The 22,767-nt window shown below is 52.3% G+C and overlaps 11 protein-coding genes across 11 annotated transcripts; 7 read left to right on the top strand and 4 right to left on the bottom strand.

The window, feature by feature from the left end:
• Window positions 1–179: 179 nt before the first annotated feature.
• On the top strand, window positions 180–1,043 carry J4E85_000522 (uncharacterized protein; the record flags this gene model as incomplete). Its single annotated transcript, XM_051464812.1, has 1 exon — window positions 180–1,043. One exon carries the CDS (start codon window positions 180–182, stop codon window positions 1,041–1,043), a length of 864 nt encoding a protein of 287 aa, XP_051331333.1.
• Window positions 1,044–1,750: 707 nt separating this feature from the next.
• Window positions 1,751–2,779, top strand: J4E85_000521 (uncharacterized protein; the record flags this gene model as incomplete). The annotated part of the gene is made up of 1 exon (XM_051464811.1): window positions 1,751–2,779. The coding sequence occupies one exon, from the start codon at window positions 1,751–1,753 to the stop codon at window positions 2,777–2,779; it is 1,029 nt and encodes a 342-aa protein (XP_051331332.1).
• Window positions 2,780–2,978: 199 nt separating this feature from the next.
• J4E85_000520 (uncharacterized protein) lies at window positions 2,979–4,330 on the top strand (the record flags this gene model as incomplete). The annotated part of the gene is made up of 3 exons (XM_051464810.1): window positions 2,979–3,542; window positions 3,605–3,974; window positions 4,026–4,330. The coding sequence occupies 3 exons, from the start codon at window positions 2,979–2,981 to the stop codon at window positions 4,328–4,330; spliced, it is 1,239 nt and encodes a 412-aa protein (XP_051331331.1).
• A 403-nt stretch (window positions 4,331–4,733) lies between these two features.
• Window positions 4,734–6,158, top strand: J4E85_000519 (uncharacterized protein; the record flags this gene model as incomplete). The annotated part of the gene is made up of 3 exons (XM_051464809.1): window positions 4,734–5,360; window positions 5,429–5,783; window positions 5,875–6,158. 3 exons carry the CDS (start codon window positions 4,734–4,736, stop codon window positions 6,156–6,158), a joined length of 1,266 nt encoding a protein of 421 aa, XP_051331330.1.
• Window positions 6,159–6,493: 335 nt separating this feature from the next.
• J4E85_000518 (uncharacterized protein) lies at window positions 6,494–7,757 on the top strand (the record flags this gene model as incomplete). The annotated part of the gene is made up of 2 exons (XM_051464808.1): window positions 6,494–7,376; window positions 7,438–7,757. 2 exons carry the CDS (start codon window positions 6,494–6,496, stop codon window positions 7,755–7,757), a joined length of 1,203 nt encoding a protein of 400 aa, XP_051331329.1.
• Window positions 7,758–7,993: 236 nt separating this feature from the next.
• J4E85_000517 (uncharacterized protein) lies at window positions 7,994–9,375 on the bottom strand (the record flags this gene model as incomplete). Its single annotated transcript, XM_051464807.1, has 4 exons — window positions 7,994–8,027; window positions 8,088–8,298; window positions 8,360–8,708; window positions 8,785–9,375. 4 exons carry the CDS (start codon window positions 9,373–9,375, stop codon window positions 7,994–7,996), a joined length of 1,185 nt encoding a protein of 394 aa, XP_051331328.1.
• Window positions 9,376–11,623: 2,248 nt separating this feature from the next.
• J4E85_000516 (uncharacterized protein) lies at window positions 11,624–13,068 on the top strand (the record flags this gene model as incomplete). Its single annotated transcript, XM_051464806.1, has 3 exons — window positions 11,624–11,645; window positions 12,168–12,553; window positions 12,601–13,068. 3 exons carry the CDS (start codon window positions 11,624–11,626, stop codon window positions 13,066–13,068), a joined length of 876 nt encoding a protein of 291 aa, XP_051331327.1.
• A 122-nt stretch (window positions 13,069–13,190) lies between these two features.
• J4E85_000515 (uncharacterized protein) lies at window positions 13,191–14,156 on the bottom strand (the record flags this gene model as incomplete). Its single annotated transcript, XM_051464805.1, has 1 exon — window positions 13,191–14,156. One exon carries the CDS (start codon window positions 14,154–14,156, stop codon window positions 13,191–13,193), a length of 966 nt encoding a protein of 321 aa, XP_051331326.1.
• A 779-nt stretch (window positions 14,157–14,935) lies between these two features.
• Window positions 14,936–16,699, top strand: J4E85_000514 (uncharacterized protein; the record flags this gene model as incomplete). The annotated part of the gene is made up of 1 exon (XM_051464804.1): window positions 14,936–16,699. One exon carries the CDS (start codon window positions 14,936–14,938, stop codon window positions 16,697–16,699), a length of 1,764 nt encoding a protein of 587 aa, XP_051331325.1.
• Window positions 16,700–19,022: 2,323 nt separating this feature from the next.
• On the bottom strand, window positions 19,023–20,324 carry J4E85_000513 (uncharacterized protein; the record flags this gene model as incomplete). Its single annotated transcript, XM_051464803.1, has 1 exon — window positions 19,023–20,324. One exon carries the CDS (start codon window positions 20,322–20,324, stop codon window positions 19,023–19,025), a length of 1,302 nt encoding a protein of 433 aa, XP_051331324.1.
• Window positions 20,325–21,261: 937 nt separating this feature from the next.
• J4E85_000512 (uncharacterized protein) lies at window positions 21,262–22,079 on the bottom strand (the record flags this gene model as incomplete). Its single annotated transcript, XM_051464802.1, has 3 exons — window positions 21,262–21,555; window positions 21,624–21,812; window positions 21,927–22,079. The coding sequence occupies 3 exons, from the start codon at window positions 22,077–22,079 to the stop codon at window positions 21,262–21,264; spliced, it is 636 nt and encodes a 211-aa protein (XP_051331323.1).
• Window positions 22,080–22,767: the final 688 nt, after the last annotated feature.

The following is a 22,767-nucleotide window of genomic DNA, read 5'->3' as shown; positions in this document are numbered from 1 at the left end:
GCCGTTACCTGGACGTGATTTCTAGCACTCAACTGACATCCAACACCCCACACACGCTCATCCATATCAAACGCGACACCTTCATTTGCGCAGCATAAACCCCACATTCCGTTTCAACGCATTACCTCGGAGCACCCGACCAGCGCCGCACCACACCAGACGTCGTATAACCCGCCGCCATGTCCGAACGAAAAGTGCTCACCAAGTACTACCCACCGGATTTCGATCCTTCGAAGATCACGCGCCAGCGCGGCCCCAAGAATGCCGGTCCTAAGCTGATGACGGTCCGCCTCATGGCACCTTTCTCCATGAAATGTACCCACTGCGGCGAGTTCATCTACAAAGGCCGCAAGTTCAATGCGCGCAAGGAGACGACGGACCAAAAGTACTACAACATCGCCATCTTCCGCTTCTACATTCGATGCACGCGATGCTCCGGCGAGATCACCTTCAAGACAGACCCCAAGAACATGGACTACGAATGCGAGCGTGGCGCGAAGAGGAATTTCGAGCCGTGGAGAGAGGCCAAGCTCAATGAGGAGACTGAAGAGGAACGCCTGGATCGCATAGAAAGGGAGGAGGCAGAGCGCGACGCCATGAAAGAACTCGAGACAAAGGTCATCGATGCCAAAACCGAGATGGCCATCGCGGACGCGCTGGACGAGATTAGGTCGAGAAACGCAAGGCTAGAGAAGGCGGACCGCGAGGGCAAGGGAACCGAGGTACAACCCGATGCTGCCGACGAACGACGCAAGAAGCAGGAGGAAGAAGACGCAGAGGCTGCACGACAAGCATTCGCGAATCGGAGCATGCCTGACATCGGCGAGGAGACGATTGACGAAGACATGTTCGACGCGCCTATCGAGGTACCTGTTGCTACAACTTTCACCAAGAAGCCGAAGGAAAAGAAAGACTTTAGCGCAGCGTTAGGCCTGAAGAAAAAGGCGCCTGCCTCGACCCCCGCCCCTCAGGTCAAAGCCGCCGCACAACCCTCGAAATTATCGACCATGCTCGTAGCTGGTTATGATAGCGATGACGACTGAGCTGTTGGAAGGCTATTCCAAGCGTACAAGAGCAAGCAGGGCATACACGTACCCATGGCATCCCGGATGCCACCTAGGTCACACAATCAGCCACAACGTGGTGTAGATTTGCGCTGGCCTCGTATAGATCGTTAAACACGGTATTGTTGGTGACTATGCGGTGAGTCTGCCATGGCTAGTGAAGGTGACTCATGCAGGACCAGCATCGAAGCTTGACGAGTCCATGAGGTTCATTACCGAACAGTCGCGAATAGTTCCTGCGCCCCAGAACACGGAAAAGGACTATGCGCATTCGACGGCCTTCTTATTCTGGTCGACGGAACCATCTTGTTATGGCATTTGCATTAGGCCGAACTACCGAGGCTGCTCATGTAGCGCCTTGGAAACCGGTAGCGCCGGATTAATACCACACCCCATATCCAACTTAATCTATCCCCAGACCCACCTACCAGAAGAGGTTCTAATGACTTTGTGACTACGTTACCCCGCAAAAATGGTCACCTTCCCGGTCTGACGCTCCTAGGGTTCACCGAAGCTTGGGTACCTAGCCGTCTTAGGAGGGACAGCCGTTGCGCAACGCTCGTGACGTCGTATCCTTGACAAACTATGTGGCAACGCCGGATGGAACTTTATTTCACTGCCTTTATAAGTGGCCTTCCGCCTTCTCATCTGCTCGTCATATCCAGGCTTACCGTATTCCTTTCACGATGCGTCTCCTCACTTTGTGTAGTTTGCTTCCCAGCATTCTTGCTTTACCATCACAGACCCTCGACTTTTCAAGACATGCTATTGCATCTCGCGCCGAATCGTCTCTTACAAACTATCTCGGCGTCTTCTTCCTCGGCGACAAGCCTTCTGTATACTTCTACCTCTCCAATGGCAACAACGCCAACTCCATGACTGCTTTGAACAAAGGCCAAGCGGTCATCAACCCGACAAAAGGCACTCTTGGCGTCCGCGACCCTGCAATCATATCTGGCGGAGCAGCCGAAGCTGGAAAGAAGTGGTACATCATTGGTACCGATCTGAACATCGGGAAGACAACGTGGGATGCATCCCAACGCACGGGATCCCGCGGCATCTTCGTCTGGGAATCCGTCGATCTTGTAACATGGACCAACGAACGCCTAGTCACTGTTGAAGATGCGACTGCAGGAATGGTCTGGGCACCCAGCGCTATCTTCGACGAAGCCAAAGGCCAATACTTCGTTCATTGGGCGAGCAAGTTTTATCCCACTTCCGACCCACAGCACACAGGTCCACCTTCGTCGATCCGCATCCGCTACGCATATACCAAGGACTTCAAGACCTTTAGCACGCCCCAGGACTACATCAACCGATCACCCACCAACATTATCGACCAGGAGTTTCTGGCTCTCGGTAACAACGCGTACGCGCGCTTCTTGAAGGATGAGAGCGCGAAAACAGTCTTTACGGAGATCTCGACTAATGGGCTATTTGGCACCTGGACTAGACCTGCAGGTGCTAACGCCATCATCGCATCTGGCGTTGAGGGCCCCGCGCCTTACTGGGACAACCAAGTAGCCGGCAAGGCGCATCTCTTGCTGGACTTTTATGGAGCGGATGGATATAGGCCCTACGAGAGTACCAACGTAAGGAGTGGCCAGTGGACAGCGAGTGATAGGAGTGCCTGGCCTCAGAACCTGAGGCATGGAAGTGTATTGGGCGTTAATGCGTCTCAGGTGGAAGCGTTGAAGAAGAAGTGGGGGGCTTGAGCGTTTGGATGTCGGTGACAAGGCGGTCGCCCTTGGTTTCAATCGTACCTACACGCTAAATGGGACAATTTCGCTTCTGGAATTGCGTCATGAAAGACATTGCGGATTCCCATCGGGAGTTCCTCTCTATCTAGACCTTGCCTTTGTCCAAACCCCTTGTTCTTGCTATCCCAAACTGTTACTACTACACTTTCTTGAGATGAAGCTGCTATCCTACGGTTGTCTCATCAGTCTTGTCACTTCGGCTACAAGTGGAGTCGTATCTGGACAAGAGCTACATGAAGATTTCACTGCCATCAACTCAAGCTCCAAAGTCTCGATTGCGGCCGCAGATCCCCAACTTGCTGTCGACACACCGCCACCCCCAGACCATGACTCCATATGGCACAAGGCTTATTGTCGCGGCGCCGCCCTTGTCCGAGCCATGTCCCTCGACGAAGAAGAAAGCAACACGATGCTGCAATGGCCTTACACACAAAGTCCTTGGGACGGCGATCTAAAGCCTGAACTGAGAAAATGGGGCTGGCTCGACAACGAAGAGGACAACACGAACATCGACGATTCGTGTGACTTCGATGAGAAGTTGAAGATGAAGAACACTTTCGACGCTCTCGGTGTTGACACGCGACCGGCGGGGAAGGGTGGACCGAATCATTGCTTCAGATTACAGCATAGCAATGGGCCTACGGTCATTCGAGACAAAAATGGCAAGATGCCTTATTTGTCCAGTCAGCGTTACGAGGCAGATGGGAAGACGTACAGGGTCAGTAACCTACACCTTCATCAACGTGATGTTCACCAGGCCAACGTCTAATAACGCAACAGGTCACCGACGCCTACAGCACCGTAGGCATAAACCGCAACGACGGTATTCTCTACTTCCTCAACCGAATGTCACCTGAGCAAGGAGCCGCAGATCTCTGGAATTTGAGACCGGAACAAGTCGATAAAGCCGATTTGCCCAAGATCCGCTCGAGCTCTGACTTAGCTTGGGCGCTCTGGAACAGGGTTCCAGGAGAACCAATGATCAAAATGATCATGGCTCTCCAGATTGTTAATACGCAAACGGCTGAGACGATCATACCGAAGGCTTTGGAGGCGGTGGGAGAAACAGAGCTGAAGAGATGGCCGGGAACGGAGATTGTTGTTGGGTCAGATAATGACGCTGAGGCTGAAGCTGCTCTTGCGCTTATTGGTACGTCAATTCTCCTGCACATCGCATCCCGCTCTCTCTGACACTCTCTAGGCTCGCCCAATGGACTCGGCGCTGGCTACTTTCTTCTACAACACAAAAGGCAGCTCGGTGGCGCAAATTTCATCTACAAGATCACGATATTTAGAAACGATGGCGATGAGTTTGATGATGAGCCTAATCTCATTTTTCACGTTGACAAGAATACAACACCGATGCCGGATGTGGAAGACACTCCTGGTGCGCCGGAGAAACCGGCGGAGAAGGGTAGCGCGGCGGTTCGAGAGGGTAAGGTAGTGAGGAGGAGTAGGGATGGGAAGAATTTGGTTAGAGAACATGTTGTTTGGGCGAAGCTTTGATGGGAAGGCAGTAGCGTATCGCAAGAGACTAGATATGCTCTTGATCAAATTTCCTAGAGCCAGGCACAGTGACATCAATGCTGCTCTTATAAGACTTATTAGCGAACCAGTGCGAGGGATGACACGGTCGCAATGTCTCCTTCGAATGTGCGTTCACATGTCAAATATCCCAGTGCGCGGTCGTGCCTGCTTTCCAAGGTTGGCTGAATGACGCCAGTCTCGCCTTCACTTCGCAGGCAGGTCGCACTTGCTCCGAGTTCCCCCGCGTTTCGGTAACTCACCCTTGCTTAGGCATGTTAGAATTACTCGCTTGCCTGGGGTAGCCTACAGTCACCACATTCACATATTCCCTTTCACGTCAACCGGCCGCAACACTCCGACTGCGATACTACGATCTCGTATGATGAAGCTCATACACATCATCTGTATCACGGGTCTCTTCGTCCTTGGCGCGACTGAAGCTTTGCGCAACGACACCAGTGTCAAGAGAGAGTCTCCTGAGTGCCGCTGGCACCGCCGCAGCCTGAACGCTAGAGACGACAGCGACGACAACGACGACAACGACGACAACGACGACAACGACGACGACGACGACGACGACAGCGACGACAGCGACGGCGACGACAGCGACGACGACTTTTGCTTCGGTCTACAACCTGCCGACGATGCGCTCTGGCATGCAGCAAAATGCAGGGGCGGAAAACTACTTCTCGGGACCACCCAAAACGCTCCGGAAGCTGCACGATTCGTGAATCCCATCAATTCTCCCTGGGACGGCGAGATGAGAGACGATCTCTTCAAGTGGGGTTGGAAAGATGGAGTTACCGATCCCGATACAGAGTGCAATATCGACTTCCTCAAGCCTATCCTCCCGTACCTCAGAACCACTACAGGCAGCCACCTCTACGGCGGACCAAACTATTGCTTCTCGGTAAAGCATTGCGACAGTGATGCTATGGAGAAGGATGAAAACGGAAACATGTACCCCAGGAAAGAACAGTACTATGACGTCGATGGTCGATTATACAGGGTGAGTTCATATTTCGAGTCCCGATACGATCTAGCAACCTCCTGCTAACCTAAGCAATCGCGATACAGGCCACAGCCGGTTTCACTACGGCGGTCGTCAACCCAGATGCAGGCGCGATATTCTTTCTTCAACGTGGCTCTCCCGCATTCGAAGCCCGCGACTTATGGGGTTTAGAGGATCAGCATACAGTCGATCCAAATGAGTTGCCGGCTCTGCGTATGAGTTCGGATCTAGCATGGGCATTTTGGAGACGAGCGAGTAGCAATCTCCTGAAAATCTGGATTATAGCATCTTTGACAGTCGTCAATTCCGAAACGGAAAAGATTATCGACAGAGCGCTGAAGGAATCCCAGTTGAACGAGGTTCCAGTCTGGCCGGGGGTCGACTACACACAAAACACTGACAGCTATCTGGCTATCTTGGGTACGTTCTGTTTTTTTCTTCCCTATACTTACACATGTAGAGCGTTGCGAATATCCTTTTTGACACGAAACTGATCAGAACTACGTGATAGGATCCCCCAACGGCAGGGCAGCCGGATTCTTCCTCGCTCAACACAAGCCCCAACTAGGTGGCAACCGCTGGGTCCAAACGATCCGCGTATTTCGAGTAGACGCAGACTCATCAGCACCCCATATTTTCTTCTTCGTTGGGCCCGCGCCCTACCCCCCACCGAAGGTACCGGATGATCTACCCGATCCTATTATACCGCCACCAGCGCAAGCGGTAGAAGTGGTCAAGAGAATTTCTGATGAGAAGAACATAGTCAGACAGCACGTGCTCTGGGCGAAGTTGTAACGGTGCAAATTCCAGTATACGACTTGGGCCACATTGGACCGACTCACAGATATGTATGCTTAGTATATGGCATAAGCTTATCCAAATGCTTCATCATGTTGATTGGTGACTGTGTCTTTCACTCTCAGACTCGCCACGTTCACGCTTCTTTGACACTTGCTGCTAACCTTTAATGATCTTTCACTTATATCGCAAACACTTCGAGTGACACTCGCGCCATTCCGGGTACGTACGCGTCGTATCACTGGAACTAACGCCATTTACTCCATCGACCCGCTTACATCTCTCATGTACTCTCTCACCGCAGCGCCTACCACCCCACACTGATCTGCAACATGAAAGTCCACCTACTTTCATGTCTCGCCGCGTTTCAGAGCCTCGTCGCGAGTGAAGCTCTACTACCCTCCGTCAACGGGACGTCACCCAATCTCTCCAGCCTGGTCATTGAAGACGGCCATAGCCTACTCAAAAGAGCGCCCATCGCGCCAGCAAATGACTTGCTCTGGGTGACTGCCGGTTGCCGCGGCCAGAAGCTCCAGCTAATGGACACCCTCAATCCACAGGAAGCGCAGCAGTTCGGTACTCCACTGAACAGCCCATGGACTGGAACACTTGTCAACGAGCTTGCGCTGTGGGGCTACCTAGACAACAGCGAAAACAGGGACATCAAAGACGAATGCGACTTCACCATGAAGCCAATGTTCGAAACCGCACTGAAGGCTCTCGGGATCAGCGCGAGAAGCGCCCCGGATGGCGGACCAAACAAGTGTTTCTCCTATGTACACAGAGACAGTGCCGTTGTTCAGCGGTTGCCAAACGGCCAGCTGCCAGCCAGAAACCAACAGCAGTACGTCGTCAACGGGAGAACCTACAGGATCACCGGCGCATTTCACACCATCGGTATCAACGCGCAAGATGGCGTCATCCACATGATCAACCGCCGGTCAGCCCAATCTGCAGCCAAACAATTATGGAACGTCGCCCAAGCTCCAAAAGACCAACTGCCCGCTTTAGCTTCGAGTTCAGACATTGCCTGGGGTCTATGGGAAAGGATGAGCGCCGGTAACCTCGCCAACATCAACTACATCTTCTCCCACCGGATCACCAACGAAGAGACACGCGCCATCATCGCGCGCGCTTTGGAAGGCCGGGAAGTACGACCTTGGCCGGGAGAGGTGTTTGAAGCTGGAATGGCTACGGAATACTGGGCTTTGTTGGGTATGTTCCACACGGCCTCTTGCTTGCAGGATGTTACACAGTGCTGATGTATGACTTCTAGGATCACCGAACGGCATCGCGGCAGGCTACCTGCTCGGACAACATAAACCCCAATTTGGTCACAACAGATATGTGTCGGCTATACATGTCTTCCAGGGCGCACCGGGAAGTCCCTTCATGGGGGTTCCGGCGTTGCCGTATATGTGTTTCGTTGTCAAGCCGGCGCCGTATCCACCGCCGCCTCCTCCGCAGGAGATTCAGATGCGAGATGTTGCGCTGAATGAGCCTGTTGCTATCGATGAGGACGAGGACCAAGTGGTAGCGCGGTCTGAAGACGGGAAGAGCATTGTGCGGAGTCATAAAGTGTTTGCGAAGTCGTAATAGAGGGGTGGAGGGATGGTTGGATTGGAGAAGGCAAAAGCTCGATAGTGTTTTCTTGTACATATCATCGTTTCTAAAATGCACACGTACATTGAGTACTTCTAGCAAGGTTCGCTTTGTGCTAGTAATCGCATGTTCTCGAATTAAACCAATTTCGTCTAACTATCTAATCGTTTCCTTCATGTACACAAAACCATCTACTTGAGGCGCAGCATCGAAGGCCGATTCCTACGTAGCTAGTCTGAGCGGCCTGCAAAGACCACGTGTCGTCTTATAAGACTTGTCCCATCCCCATCCCCATCCCCATCAACAAGGTTCGACTCCACCAACCCAGTGCCCTTATCCTTGTCCTTGTCTTTATCTTCAGGCTCCGCCATCTCCGGCGGCGGCGAAGGCACATCGTCGACGTAGAAGAGAATGTTTCTCAGCGGGTCTTCCTTATCGGTGAGGAAGACGTTGATCTTGGAGATGTACTTGTCCTTGCCCAACTCTTTCTTGTGTTGCGCAAGGAAATAACCTGCGGCTCGACCGTTCGCGGAACCTGTTGAGCGATCTTGTTAGTAACTGAAGGTAGAACGAGATGTTAATGGGGAGACACTCACCGATAATCGCTAGGCCTTCCTCCGACTTTGGATCAATCTCCGTTCCTGGCCACTTCTTCAGCTCTTTGACTTCCTGTTTAGCGATCGCTTTATCGATGATAGCTTGCGTCTCTTTGTTGTTGATGTACAGGCTGAAAATCTTGCGGATGTCACCAAGGTTATCCTTTCCGCGTAGCTTATTCCAGAGGCCCCATGCGAAGTCAGAACTGGCGCGCAGCTCGGGTAGCTCAGAGGTCTTTGGGGTGTATTTCCAGAGCATCTTTGCGGTTTCGAAGGGGCTACTGCGCGAGACAAAGAAGAGTACGCCCGCCTTGGGATTGACGCCGAACGTGTACGTGGAAGCTGTGCACTAGGCTCTGTGTCAGTCACCCCTGTGATTTGCTATGCTATCCGGCTTAGCAGGCTGATGCGCAAACCCAACTTACCCGCTGCCTCTTGCCCGATGGATCAAGATAGTATTGTTTGTCGATTGGCAACATCCGACCATCGGGGTCATCCAGGTAGAAGGAATCTTTTGGATCAAAGAGAACGGCCGGACTGTTGTAGTGGAAGGCGCTGAAACACTGATTGTCTCCTCCGTCGTCGAGCGACTTATCGCTGATGCTGAGACCTTTGAAAGCGGTTGTCATCCCTTGGTGGCCGAAGGCGCACCAAGAGTCCTCGTCTTCCCACATATCCCAAGCCCATTTTAGTCCCTCTTCCTCGAGGCTGCCGTCCCAAGGGCTGTTGAGGGGATCGATGTAGCGTGTGCCTTGATTGCCGTCTCTGGTCATTGCGAGAAAGAGTTTCTGGCCTCGACATACCGCCTTTTCATACTCTTCATCGCTGATTGCTCGAGTATGGACGACGAAGCCGGGGTCCGCAGGGTTGAAGCCAGCAAAGTCGATTGGAATGGCGTTCCTCCTGGAAATTTGAGGAGCTGAGATATTCAAGAGAGGCCCGTGTGTCGTGATGAGACGCTCACTTGCTACCAGAGCGACTAATCCCGTCCATGACAGAAAATTGAGTGCCTTCATCGCGGCGGAAAAGGAAGAGCGCGGTAGTGTGTGACTAGTTGAGGCTGAGCGGCGGACGAGTACGCGAAAGCGGAGGAGCAGAAGAACAAGTAGTTTCCGGCGGGAGGCGGGGAGGTGAAGGGTGAGCAGCCTAGACCTAATCTTTGCGCAAGGTGCACGAGCAGTCGAATGTGTAGAGCTGGGGCCCGACCCACACTGCGTTCTAAGCGTACTACGAAACAAAGTTCAGTTGCAAGCAACTCTACTGTCGTTCCATTTCACTCAACAGTACAAAGTACCACCGCCACCGAGATACAGTGAAGGCGTTACCTGCTCAGCAATGACACTGGCCTTGGACCCTCGACCTTTTGGCACCTGGAAACCCACGACGGGTGCCTCTTCTCCCGTGTGTACACTGAAGTTGCCCGTCGCCGTGAGCCGAGAACAGTCTGGGTGATATGAATAGCATAAAGCCGAGAGGTCATAGTTGCAAGCCTTCCTGGCCTTCGTTTCATAAGCTGTGGTTGTCTTATCTTTGTCCGTTAAACCATATCGCTTGGAGCTCTGTTTTCGCGACCATCCTAATTGACAGTTGTTCGTTTAAATTGATCAGTAGTTTCTTGCGGTATGATTGTGCGGGCGTTTGTTGTAAATGCGATAGAAAGTGCGTGCTATCATTACCTGCATAAGCTATATTGTACTAGCTCGTGGCGTTGAAGCATGACAATGTAACTGTGATGAATGTATTGAGGCAGAAGCAGCCATTGAATAATGTAGGGAGCGTTGCATTCCACAAGCGTGTTGCGCGTATGTATGGTGAAGCTGGACGCGTCGACGCGTCGTTCGGTCTAGCGTGACGCGGGATGACATATTAGTCAGCCAAAGATGTCTTGTCGGAGCAGGTAACCCGAGCGTCCGCTACAGCTTCGCGTCAACACCATCAACAGCTTCCATACACTCATCGGCAGATGCTTCGTATGCACAGTATCCTGTTGGGAAGTATTCCATTCTGTCCATGTCTACTACGCACACGCGTGTGCCAACAACCTCTCAATACAGTCCATCCCACCCTTCGTCAACCCTTTCGCCGCTTCATCTCCGATCCGCGTCTCTACGCTGTTGGACTTTTGCTCTGACATCGCTTACATTTACAGTCATACACGAATAACGTGCTCTCTAAACATACTCCTTCCATCCACGCTCCTTCTCAATACCTTCGTCTCCTCTAAATCTTCGGCAACATCGATCGCATCCACATTCGAGACGTTCCCCAATTGCGCGCCATCGACCTCTCCATAAAGATTGGGTGCATCTTTTACCCAAAAGATCAGAGTCGGATATTCGTCGTCCGTAACGGGTTGACGCGCTTTGAAGACTGTGATCTTGGAGATCATCTTGTTGCCTCTTAGTTGCTGTTTGTGCTGGGCAAGGAAGAAGCCGACTGCTATACCGCTCGGAGAACCTGCAGTGTAGTCTGTCAGCGCTGCATACCCACAGCTTTTCTCATCGATAACAGGGGTATAGCACCAGCTGTCATGCCGAACGCACTGGACCTACCCAAGATAGCGGCGGCTTCGACAGAGGTGATATCGAAGTCAGTTCCTGGCCATTCCTGGATGCTATCCACCTTCGTATGCCCCGATGGCGGCCTATAGGTTTCGATGGCGAGGTAGGAAATTCTAAAATCTGCTCATTGTCGACACTCAGACTTCAGGAAGCTGTGATTGGAATATTGTGCGGTAATCGATTCCAGAAGCCCCATGCAAAGTCAGCGTTACTTCGCAAGGCCGGTAGGTCTCTCGATTGTGGTGTGTTTGGATGCCATAAGGCCTTCGCAGATTCGCGACGCTTTTCCTGCTTATGAAGTACATCATACCCGCGTCAGTGGACACGGCGGCGGGAGAGTGGGCATAGGGCATAGGGCATAGGGCATGGTGCGCAGTGGCGTCGCCTTCAGCTGTTGACTTTTATCAACTCGTAATAACGACGGCAAAATCGATCAGGTAAAGATGCGATTATCATGATGACAGTTGGATGCCCGGGCACGCACAACGTGTGGTAGTTCTCAACTTTTCCCGATGCAGTAGTCCGTGGTGCGTACTTCTGGGGAAGGTTTGCCGAACCCCGCATCACCGTGTACACACACGCGTCTAGCCAGCGCTCGCGTCGAGACGACTCAACAAGCAATTGGAATTGCTTATAAGCAGTGATGAGTTACGATGTTCTTCCAGAGTAGTGAACAGAATCCTTCTTCTGACATATTTCCATCATGAACGGCCATGCAGAACCGAGTAAGCGTCAACGCTTCGATGTGCCTGCCAAGATGAAAGCATTACAGTAGGCATGCTCGGCGCGTGACATACGATGTCTCATTGCTAAGATAATCAAGATACTCTGGCCCCGAGAAATTCGCAGTCGAGACCATCGATGTTCCAACAATCGGTGATGATGATGTTCTTGTACGACACACTATTCATCACCCCGCGGTATTTGCTGCGTTAACACACGAAAGGTCAAGATCTCAGCCTGCGGTGTATGCGGAACAGTAAGTAGAAGAATTGGAGAAAGTCTTTGGGGTATACATCATACTGACCACCTTGAAGGATTTGCATTACCAGTAAGCTTCGGATGCGACAAGCTTGCGACGCATGCACTGACTCGGCATGTTCACATCTGCAGCAAAGGCGAGTTTTTAGCGAAGGTGAGATTCTTGGGAAATTCTGTATTGGACAAAGCTGACGTCCTTGAAGTATCCTTTGATACCCGGTACGAGCGGTCGTTCACTTCTCCACACACCTCACTCACCTTCCCAGGCCACGAAGCAGCAGGCACCGTCGCCGCTATCGGCAAGAACGTTCATAACGTCGCGGTTGGTGACCGCGTAGCAGCCGATGCCTTGCAGCCGTGTCTCAACTGCTTCTACTGCACGCGTAGAAAGACCCAACTCTGTGAGAATGTCATCGGGTATGGCGGTAATGTTCCGGGTGGTTTCGCAGAGTACTGCAGATACCCAGCTCGCATGGTTTTCCCTATTGGAAACCTTCCGGATCTAGAGGCCGTCTTGCTCGAACCCGCCGCATGCGCAGCGCATGGTATTGAGAGAATGCAGATGGAGGTCGGAAGCAGAGTGCTGCTTTTCGGATGCGGGCCGACTGGCATATTGTTGGCTCAGTTGATCAAGATGAATGGCGCTGCTCATGTATGCAGCACATCCAAAGGTTACGCGTAACTACTAACGCGACCTAGTTGACCATCGCCTCAAAAGGCGGCCCGAAACTCGATCTCGCGCGCGAACTCAACATCGCCGATTCCTACATCACAATATCCGACGAGAACCCCGGAGATGACATGGCTGCGCTCTCGACCGACAACCCCTACGGTTTCGACATTGTCGTGGAAGCCACAGGTGCACCGACAGTTCTGGAAAAGTCCATCGAGTACGTGCGTAAAGGCGGTAAGCTGGTGGTTTACGGCGTATACGACGAAAGTGTGAAAATTGCATGGTCGCCCTTCCGGATCTGGGAAAATGAGATCACGATTCTGGCTAGCTTCTGCAGCATGAGCCATATACCGCATGTCTTGGAGTATGTGAATGCTGGGAGATTGAAGTTGGGTGGCATTGCGAACAAGACGTATCGAATCGAGCAATGGGAGGAGTGCCTGGACGCGGTGAGGAAACAAGAGGTTGTCAAAGCTGCTATAGTGTTTGACTGATGCGAATCGTGGTAGTAGGAAAATAGATGGAGAACCTCAAGGCCTCACAAACGACATATCTCTAAACGGTATAGGCGAGGTTCGGAAGTGTGTTAGCGTGGCGCTCCTAAATCTATAACTACTTATGAGTACATCTTCTTGTGGAAGTCGGTATTCGCCAGATCCACAGCCCGCTTCGTAGCCTCAATGAGGTCCTCCTTTGGAAGTCCCAATTCATCATTGTTTAGCTTATGGTCCCTTTCGAACAAACCTGCCTCATCGATGAAGTACCTCGTGTACAAAGCTGTCGCAAAAGACATGCGATCACCCATCATCATCTTCTCCCTGGCGGTGGCCAAGCGCTGCTTCAACGGCTCCGACGTAATCTTCCAGTCTTTCTCCGTGGTGCCAGTAACCTTCTGTACCGCCTCGAACATCTCGCGCTGGTTGAGGGCGAAAGACGATACGAAGGTCATGCGGTTGCGGTACTGCTCCAGTGTCGGCCCGTTGTCATCAGATGCCGATACTGGCAGGGATAGCAAGTTCGCCACAGCAAGCCCAGTCTGGGGCCATGTGGCAGTGTTCAGTCGCTGCTTCCCATCGTCAAAGTACACAAGCTCTCGTTTCGGGATATCGATGCCGAAGTAAGCGCCGCTGAGAGAGTACTCATACCAGAAGCCGGAGGTTACGCCTATCCAAGAAGAAACCCCGAGCGACTCGATGAGGTTGCGAGCGATCGTCTTGCCAGGCCCGATGGTTTCGTTTTGGATCTCTTCCGTGTTGTACATGCCGAACTCGTTTGGTAGAATCCATGGTACTCCAGCTTGGGCTGCTCCACGAATGAGCTTCTCCTGCGCATTACCACCGAAGACACTCATTGTGATGACTAGTGCATCTTGTCCGGTCAGAGCTTTGACTATGGTGTCTGGACTGTCGTAGTCGATGCGTGCGACGTTGACGCCGGATGGGAAGGTGGCTTTGGACTCCATACGCGTGACGGCTGTGACGTTGAAATGGTTCTTCGCAAGGAGGGCTGAGGTAATGTATGAACCGACGTTGCCGTTGGCACCGACTATGGCGATGTTCTTAAGTTTGGATAGCAACGCCATGTTGCTACGTGTGCGAACGAAGGGGTTCTGTGGTTATTGGTAGAGTGAAGAAAACAAAGGCTTGCCCAATTGTCACTTCAACACTCGGGACTGACTTCCTTTTATACACGTCTTGAGGTACATTAGGAAGAATCGATGTTGAGAGGCATACGGTCGGTATTCGGTCGTAACCTTCTAACTCCGCCCATGCATAGACAAGAAGGTGCTCCCATGCTGCAACCAGTGTAGCTCGATGAGCCAATACACACAATGTCGACTGGCAACACTGATGGAGCTGGTTTCAGGCCCCCAGATCCATATAGGGCAAGCTAAGTGTGCACCGAAGTCCGATCGCTGACATGATCCGTCCGAGCTGGATAGGCGTTAAAGCGCGAGCACCGAAGTGTGTGGTGATGTCATTTACAGATTCGGTTAGCGCGTGTGGGTAGCGCCCGGGCGCCCATCTCCACATCCGCGGTCAACGATGTCCGCGCATGGAAGACGCGTCAAAAGAAGGGGTGACGGACGTCCTCCCGACTTCTCGTCATGCGAGTTTACCCCAACCAGGTCAAATGTTACGCAATGCTCGTTCCGTCTCTGTCATTTCGCTGGAGTCTTGCGCGAACGAGTGCCACGCCGCTTAAGTGTGGCCGCCTAAAGACAGCAGCTCAGCTGCAGGCGTTCGCCAATCATGTGTGTCTTGCACAGCCCCTCCACCAGGGGACGAAAGTCTCAGGCCAGCCTGATTCTCTTCAGCAATCGCGACAGCATTGCCTCGACAACGACGCAAAGCCTGCGACATGACGGTTATTCAGGATTACCAGTACGGACCACTCGCAGACGATGACAACACACGTTTCATACAGTTGTACCCCGCGGCGCACTTCGAAGATCCCATACGCGTGGACATCGTCGAACGGGCGTATGATGCCTCCAGGACGCAAGACCCAGTCGGCTACGAAGCTTTATCGTATGCTTGGGGCTCAGATGAAGATTCGGCGTACGTCTTCGTTGGGGCGAACTCTCGCTTGCGTGTCCGTCACAATGTTACCCAGATCCTGAGGTACCTGAGGGACGGTATTACCCCAGGATGTACTGTCCGAACCCTGTGGATTGACGCTATATGCATCAACCAAGCGGACGACGAGGAGAAAGGAAAGCAGGTTACCATGATGGGAAAACTCTACGCATGTGCTACGAGTGTGCTGATCTGGACTGGAGAGCCCGGGTGCGATTTGCAAGCGCTACAGCGCAGCTTTGAACGAAAGATAGAATACACGCGCGATGGGGAAGCTCGCTTCATGCAGTTCTTTGAGACCGGATGGTTTACGAGGCGCTGGGTAGTCCAAGAGATCATGCATGCCCGCGAAGCCTACATCATTTCGGGTAGTGGCACAATGCAGTGGCAGCAGTTCCGTGTCTTTGTCGAACATCTGGAACAGAACGTTTCCTACGAAGCAGTGACACCACATTTTACGGCAATCTTGCATCGCTTGAGCAATCTCACTGCAGTACGAGATACCAAGTCTGACGAGCTGTCTCAGTGCGATGAAAATACTACTGGTGCCCAAACGGATCGTATCGTAGCTGGAGCCGAAAATATGACGACACTTTTGACACGGTTCTCTACTACCAGATGTGCAGATGATCGCGACAGAATCTATGCACTACGAAGTCTCAGTTCGACATCAATTGTAGTCGACTACCAAGTCTCAGTCAATGAGCTTTATGATCGGTTGAGCAAGATCGAAGTGATCCGATTTCCAATGGCCATCATGAGCTGCGCTGGGTCCTTCGGTGGACTCGCTGCTTCATGGGTCCCGGATTGGAGGTTACCCATGCGATACAGGCCTTTCCAGTCATCTCTCAAGTACGAATGCTCAACTCTGCCAGTAGGGGTGTCATTGGTTACCGTTGAAAATAGCCTGCTCACAATACAGGCGACCTTTGGTGGCGTCGTCGATAGCGTCGTAGATCCGCCAGGACCCGAACATGAGACAGAAGAGAGGACCCTGTACCGATGGGGTAATTACTTCGTCCAACATCACGCCATCGGTACGCCAGAGCAGAAATCGATGGATGCAATGATCTTGTATTGTGCTCTGCGTGTGATACCCATGGAAGACGATGTTGCGGATCCGCATCCCTCTCCTTACAAAGCACAGCTGCGATCTCGTTGGGAAAACATACTCCGTCGTTGGAATTCATACGAAAAATGGAATAGGAAAAGGAAACCCATTTTACGCCTGTTATCCGAAGCAAACAGGATAGGCCTCGCCCACACAAAGGAGGGCCGCTCGTGCTTTTTCACAAGTGCTGGGCTGTTCGGAATAGGACCAGACACGATACAGATCGGCGACTACCTTGTCAACATGCCAGGATGCGACTCCATGATGGCACTACGTCCGGTCGATGCTGAGAAGAATCTCGAGCAGATGTATGGGGACATGGGGTCATCTCAGCATCCGGCTATGACGGTCGTCGGCGACTGCTGGATACCTGAACTCGTCAAATCTAATAGGGAAAATACTGCATCTAATCTTCGCACTTTCCACATCGTGTAGAAGGACAAAGTCTTGCAGTATCTGTACGTGACCTGCTCAACGAACATCTTGCACTAGCTGATAATATAGATGCCGCATCACTACAGAATCACTCCACAAGCGCGATCCTCACACTTATGACTGCGGAACAAAATCACCACCCGGAGCTTCACCTTCATGGTCAACCCCTTGGTGCTCTTCTTCAACATATTCTTCATCTTCATCTTCCTCTTCCTCAGTTCCATCACCCATGACCTCCGCATTCTCTGCATTTCTTTGCGGCCTCGTCCGGCGAGGTCGTCTGACAAATATTGCACCTCTTTGCGGTGTGTGTGGATTGTTTGGCGCTCGAGTAATCACCGGTGTGCGATGTGGTCCACTCTGCATCGGCACTGTCCATGCGGCTCTTGCACGCGCCTCACCCCTCGATTGATCCCGACACATTCCCGTTGAACTTGCACCTCGCCTTCCTAAACCAGGTGAGGGTGGACGAAACTCATATCCCATATGCCCGCGCTCCTTATATTCGAAACCACCATACCCTTGGCCCATTCCACCGAAAGGCTGATTGAGGTTCTGATGGTGCTGGAAATGCTGGGGCCTTGGAGCTGGTGGAGCTGTGTAGTACTCATCCTCGGAAGGTGTATTCCAAGCCGAGGCGGCAAACGGATCGGGCCATCTTGGATGTTCGTGTGCATAATAGCGCGGTTCTGGTCGGGCTGCGGGCATTCCCAGCGGGGCTTGCGCCGTGACGGATGTGCTGAGGCCTGCCATGTTCCTCGCCCAGGAATGCAAAGCATCCAGTTCACGAAGGAAATTGTGAAGCTCGGTTTGCTCGATAAGGAAGTACGTTGACCGCATGTTGGATGGTGTTGTCTTATGAGCTTCGAGGAAGTATGTTGATATAGTGAAACCTTCTACCTGGGTTCATCGCAGCGAGGCAAAATAACTTTCTATATACACGTCCAAAGTAAAATGCGTTGGTCTAGATTGGTGCGCTCGTAGGCCACGTCTACTAATTGCGTACTCCGAGAGTGGAAACGAACGCTTCGCAGAGTGTGTGGCGAGCATACGGGATTTGTTTGGCATTGCAAATTAGGGCTGTTCGCTACATCGCACTATACAGTCACGATCAACACGGCCGTTCGCTAAGACTCATGAAGCCACTGTCCAACAGACTCATTCGATCCTCGCAAGTGTCAAATTATAGAGACGGTATTACGAACGCGTAAATCGTCGCAATTACCCAATCATAACTGAACTAAACCACATCTTCCCGCACTACTCACCCACTCCATGCATTCCAACGCCTACGCCTACCTTCCCTCCCGCTCTCTCATCCCAACTGTCTCTCCCATATTACAAGCACCCTGAAAACCAACACAACCGCAACAGGCAGCCAGAACGCTATGAGGCCCCTATCCACATTCGTAAACCGTGACACGCCATATACACCGTCTAGCTGATTCGGATACAGACAATCCCGGGTAAACACTAGCATGCGCTCGATGATATAGTAGGAGATAGAACCAGCAAGGCTGACCGCGAACACGATTTCAAGCAAAGAGAGTGCGATTACGAGAGGCAGGAGGAAGAGGGGCAGATGGGCGCGTTGGTCGGGCATTTTTAGATCCATGGGGTGGTGGAGGACGATGAGTCTCGACAAAGTTAGGAGAGCTGATAAAAGACGGGAATAGAAGTCACAGTAGAGCAAGATGTTATGGATGTTTTATCGTGTATTTTCTGATCTATTTTCTCCTCCCCCGTTTCCGTGTTGATAATAGCGCCCTTTACATCAAGCGGCCGCGTTGATAATGTTGATGATGATGAACATGCAACTCCGTTCGCGTCGCTTAGCCGCAAAGCTGCAAACGCTACTAGCGTTGATGCAGCCCGTGAAATGTGTGATGGTAATGTCGTCGAACGCAGAAGTGAACACAAAAGGAGAAAGATAAAGGGAAACGAAGAAAAGCAAACGCCGTGCTTTGTCCTTCCGTGAACTGTTCCCGCCCAGTATGGTATCGTAATGCGATTTGACCAAACGCCTTGCTGTGTTCTTCCGAGAACCGTTTCCGCCCAGTGTGGTAATGTGAAGCAGATAATCAAACGCCGTATGCAAAGAGTAGAAGTGTATCCCGATGCCGGTCGAGATATCCTGTAGCCAAACACCGAATGCAAAGACTGCGAGGTAATCCTGCAGCCAAACACCGAATGCAAAGACCGTGAGGTATCCAGACGCCGATCAGGATGTCCTGTAGTTAAACGACAATAGTGTGAGGGTGAGGTGTGTCGGTCTGCCATGAGGTTGTCCAAGCGTGCCTCGAACGGATGTGGTGATGTAGTCTTAGAACGAGTTGTCGGGGATGTTTGATTTCGCAGGTTCATAGCCGGCGTAAGGGCCAGCGTAAGGGCCAGCGTGCTTCATCTGCCAGTGCAACTCCGCAGACTGCTCGCTCTTCTGAGCTTCTTCCTTAGCCTCGTTGGATGCGAGCCAGCTTGTGAGCTTAGACCTGAGTCTCTGATCTTCTGGATCCTCTGTGTTCTTCGGCTGCTGCTCTGTAATTGTCTGTGCGACCTTGGCTACCTTGGTGGCTGGGCTTGCCTCATCGTCCTCAGAACGAGGCCGCTTCAGCTGAGGCGCCGGTTGTGTTTGCTGAATACGTTGTGGCTGTGGCTCCTGATGTTGCTGAGCTTGTGGAGCTTGCAGAATACGTTGCGCCTGCGGCTCCTGATGTTGCTGAGCTTGTGGAGCTTGTAGGATACGTTGCGCCTGCGGCTGTCGATGTGGCTGAGCTTGTGGAGCTTGCGGAATACGTGGCGACTGCAGCTGTCGATGTTGCTGTACTTTTGGAGTTTGCAGAATACGTTGAGGTTGTTGCGCGAGCTGTTGCGGCTGCAACACCTGCTGTAGCTGCCCGGCTGGTTGATGCTGCTGCATTTGTTGCAGTTTCTGCTGTTGTAGCTTCTGCGCGTTTTGCATCTGCTTGTAGACATCGCAAAGATGCTGCTTTTGCTGTGTTCCGGAACCCTGTCTGAATCGTTGCAACTTCTCAGGACTGAACGAGCTGATGTATTGCTGTGTAAATCTGTTGAAGTGTGCCTGTCGCGCTGCCAGCTGTTGCGCTGCCAGTTGCTGCGCTGCCAGTTGCTGCGCTGCCAGTTGCTTTGCCTGCTGCGCCGCCATCTGCTGCCCGCGCGCCTTGTGAATCTCTTGCTGTTTACGTTGCTCGATTGCGTTCCTAACGATCTCGTTTTGCTTCTGGGAAGGCAACTGTTGAAACTGTTGCTTTGCCTGCGGGTCCAACCTCTGGAAATAGGCCATTCCAAACAGGGCAAACTGGCGGTTCTGACGTGCCTGAGCTTCCTCGCGAGTGGGAGGCTGCGCTTGCATAGTGGTCGGGCGCGGCTGTGATTGAGTTGATATGGCCTGACGGCGCATGTACTCGGCCATCATCTGCGGACTCATTTGCTGGCGCGTCTGCGGGCTCATCTTGGGAGTCGGCAGCTGCGCTTGAAGAGGAAAGGCCATCGCGGGATCGTGCGGTGACTGAGTCTGATAGCGACCGAGTGCGCCCTGTGGGGTTTGCGGACCGCTGGTGTAGCTATTCACGGAATCCCGCCTGACGGTGTCGTCGTTTGCTGCCATGACGAGCAACTGGTGTGGGCCGAAAGAGCAAAGGTCAAGGGTTGTAAAGATGAGAGTAGCGGATGAAAATACTCAAGTTGTGGGTGATGGGGATCAAAATAGAGGGCTGTGATAGTCAAGATGGTGGGATGTGAGAGTTTGAGTTGAAAGAAGGTGACAAGGCGGAAAAAGCCAGACTATATGGCCTCTGTGTGCGCATTACCACGCTCACCTAACCGAACGGAGCGAGAGATATTGCGAGAACAGGTGACTCAGTCGGACGGTCGGCCACAATAGAAGCGAAAGGACAAGTGAGAGTGAGAGGGAATAGCAACGGCCGCGCTGCTACTGGCTGCCCGATAGTCGTCGACCACAGAATTCAGGGTCCAGTGATCAAGTCCCTTAACGCCGACATCCCATGAGTCTGACAGCGTCCAGGAGGTTGAAGAAATGGTTAGTCGCATAGAAACCTACATATAATAGTCCTGCAAGACTCACGATCCCAACGATATCGATATTGAGCTAGTATGCGGGAAGGTGAGTGGGGGAGCACGGGCCTCCAAGCGACTTAGAGGGAACTGCGCGCGGGTTCGCCTAGGGACGGATAGCAATGCATGCACGTTTGTCAGCACATTTCGTACTGAATCCAAGGGTGTTAACAAGCGGATGGCTCTTGCACATCGTTCCAAAATTCTCGTAAACTTGCTAGTGCGCCAGAGTACCACAAAGATGCCGCGGTGTTTTACACACTCCGGCAGCCCCAAAGCGCCCAAAATAGGTAAATCAAACAAAGTGCGCTCGTCTCGACCTGTGTGACAGTAACCAATATGGCATCTTCAGACTTCCAGTCCGAACCATGGTTGAGCCCCAGTCCTGAACGTGGACCAGCGTTTATACGTAGCCTGCCAACACGCGTCAGCCCATAGTGCCCCAAACTCCTCTCATGATGAGAGAGCTGTCATATAATACCTTTCCTGGCGCCCTGGAAAAAGAAGCGGACAATGAAGACCTGCAGTCCTGCCATGGTCATAATCAAGCCCGACTCCATCAAACTGAAGTTGAATATCCTCTTCTCGGTGCTCTTGACGGTGCTGAAGTTGCGGTTCTCGCGCGTGCGGAAGTACTTTTGGTTGCGGGAGATGGTGGAGAGTTGCGCGGAGAGCTTGAGGATGGATTCTTCGAGGACAGAGGTCTGCTCGGGGGAGGAGCCCTGCTTGGATGGGATTTTGGCGCGCGCGGCTTCGTTCTCAACCTGTAAGAATATGGAGTCAGCATTACGGTTCGGCGATGTCTGGAGAGATATGGCCAGGTGGTACGTACGGCGATCTCGAAATCGACCATCTTCTCGGCGAATGTGCTCATCTCATTGTTAAAGCAGAAGCGGTATTCGCCCACGTCAAGCGCCGTGAAGACAAAATCGCCCTGCCGCTCCTTGGTGCCGTCGAGAATGACTTTGTCTGTGGGGCCGACAACCGAGTAGTCGACATCGAAAGAGCCTCCGGATTGCACCTGTTCACATGTCCGTCAGCTCGATTGCCATAGATTTTGCTGCTACTGCATGGCGATGTGGTTCTGAACAGCCCAAAAGCAAATGCGCATTGGTCTTCTGGGTGGAACACATACTGCAAAGTAAAAGGCCAGCTTGGTCCCCTTGTTCTCAACGGTCGCGAAGAAGCATGCTTTCTCGTGCGCTTCTAATCGGTAGGTGAGAGCGGTTGCGTACACAGCCGTGGTATATGCCAGCAACGCGCTGAAGAGGGTGAGTAGTGACCGCATCGTGTTCGTTGGCGTGGACGACTGCGTTTGTTGATGCGTGCTCGTGTGTTGGAAGTTACAGCTGTCGACATCGAACGTCGGCGGTAGTTTTTGCCGACGCAACGCATGCAGGGAGGGAAGGCGCGGGGAACGAGCCACCAGCCAATGAAGATCAAGGCGACCGCGGACAGGTAGCGCGAAATGCAGATCCTCGACGCGTAGTCAAGTCACACTTATCATGTTGCGCGTTCATTTGAACCTATTGCGACTGCTAATAGTTTTCATCTTCATTTTCGGAATTGAGAGCCGTGGTATATTGTTACGTTGTTCCTTCCCGGATAGGTGGCTGGTGTCTGGTACCATGGGATGGGTGGAAAATTCAGTCGACAATCACAGTGCAAGTTACACTGGTGACATGAAAGCAGAATGATGATATCTTTGAGACTAATCTACACTGCTTACTTACTGATCCAAAATGATACGCCATAATCATGTGCCCAACGCCTGCGCCAACCTCCCACGCACGCTACTCCGCCTATGCAATACTTGCAATATTTCAAGCTCCATTGCGCCATGTATGTTGGAGGGTGCGCAACCAACGCTTTATTGCCACTCCCTGTGAAATGCTGGCAAAACTTTGCGGACAATCTCATGCCGATCGTACCCGTGCCGAGTAATGTCGCGCACCGTGCTTTTCTTCGTATCTTAC

This window comes from Alternaria conjuncta (genome assembly GCF_024043145.1).
Source record: "Alternaria conjuncta strain BMP 0040 chromosome Unknown scaffold_1, whole genome shotgun sequence".
Taxonomy (NCBI): domain Eukaryota; kingdom Fungi; phylum Ascomycota; class Dothideomycetes; order Pleosporales; family Pleosporaceae; genus Alternaria; species Alternaria conjuncta.
The sequence above is the reverse complement of the archived record's forward strand: the minus strand, read 5'-3'. Positions and strand labels throughout refer to the sequence as shown.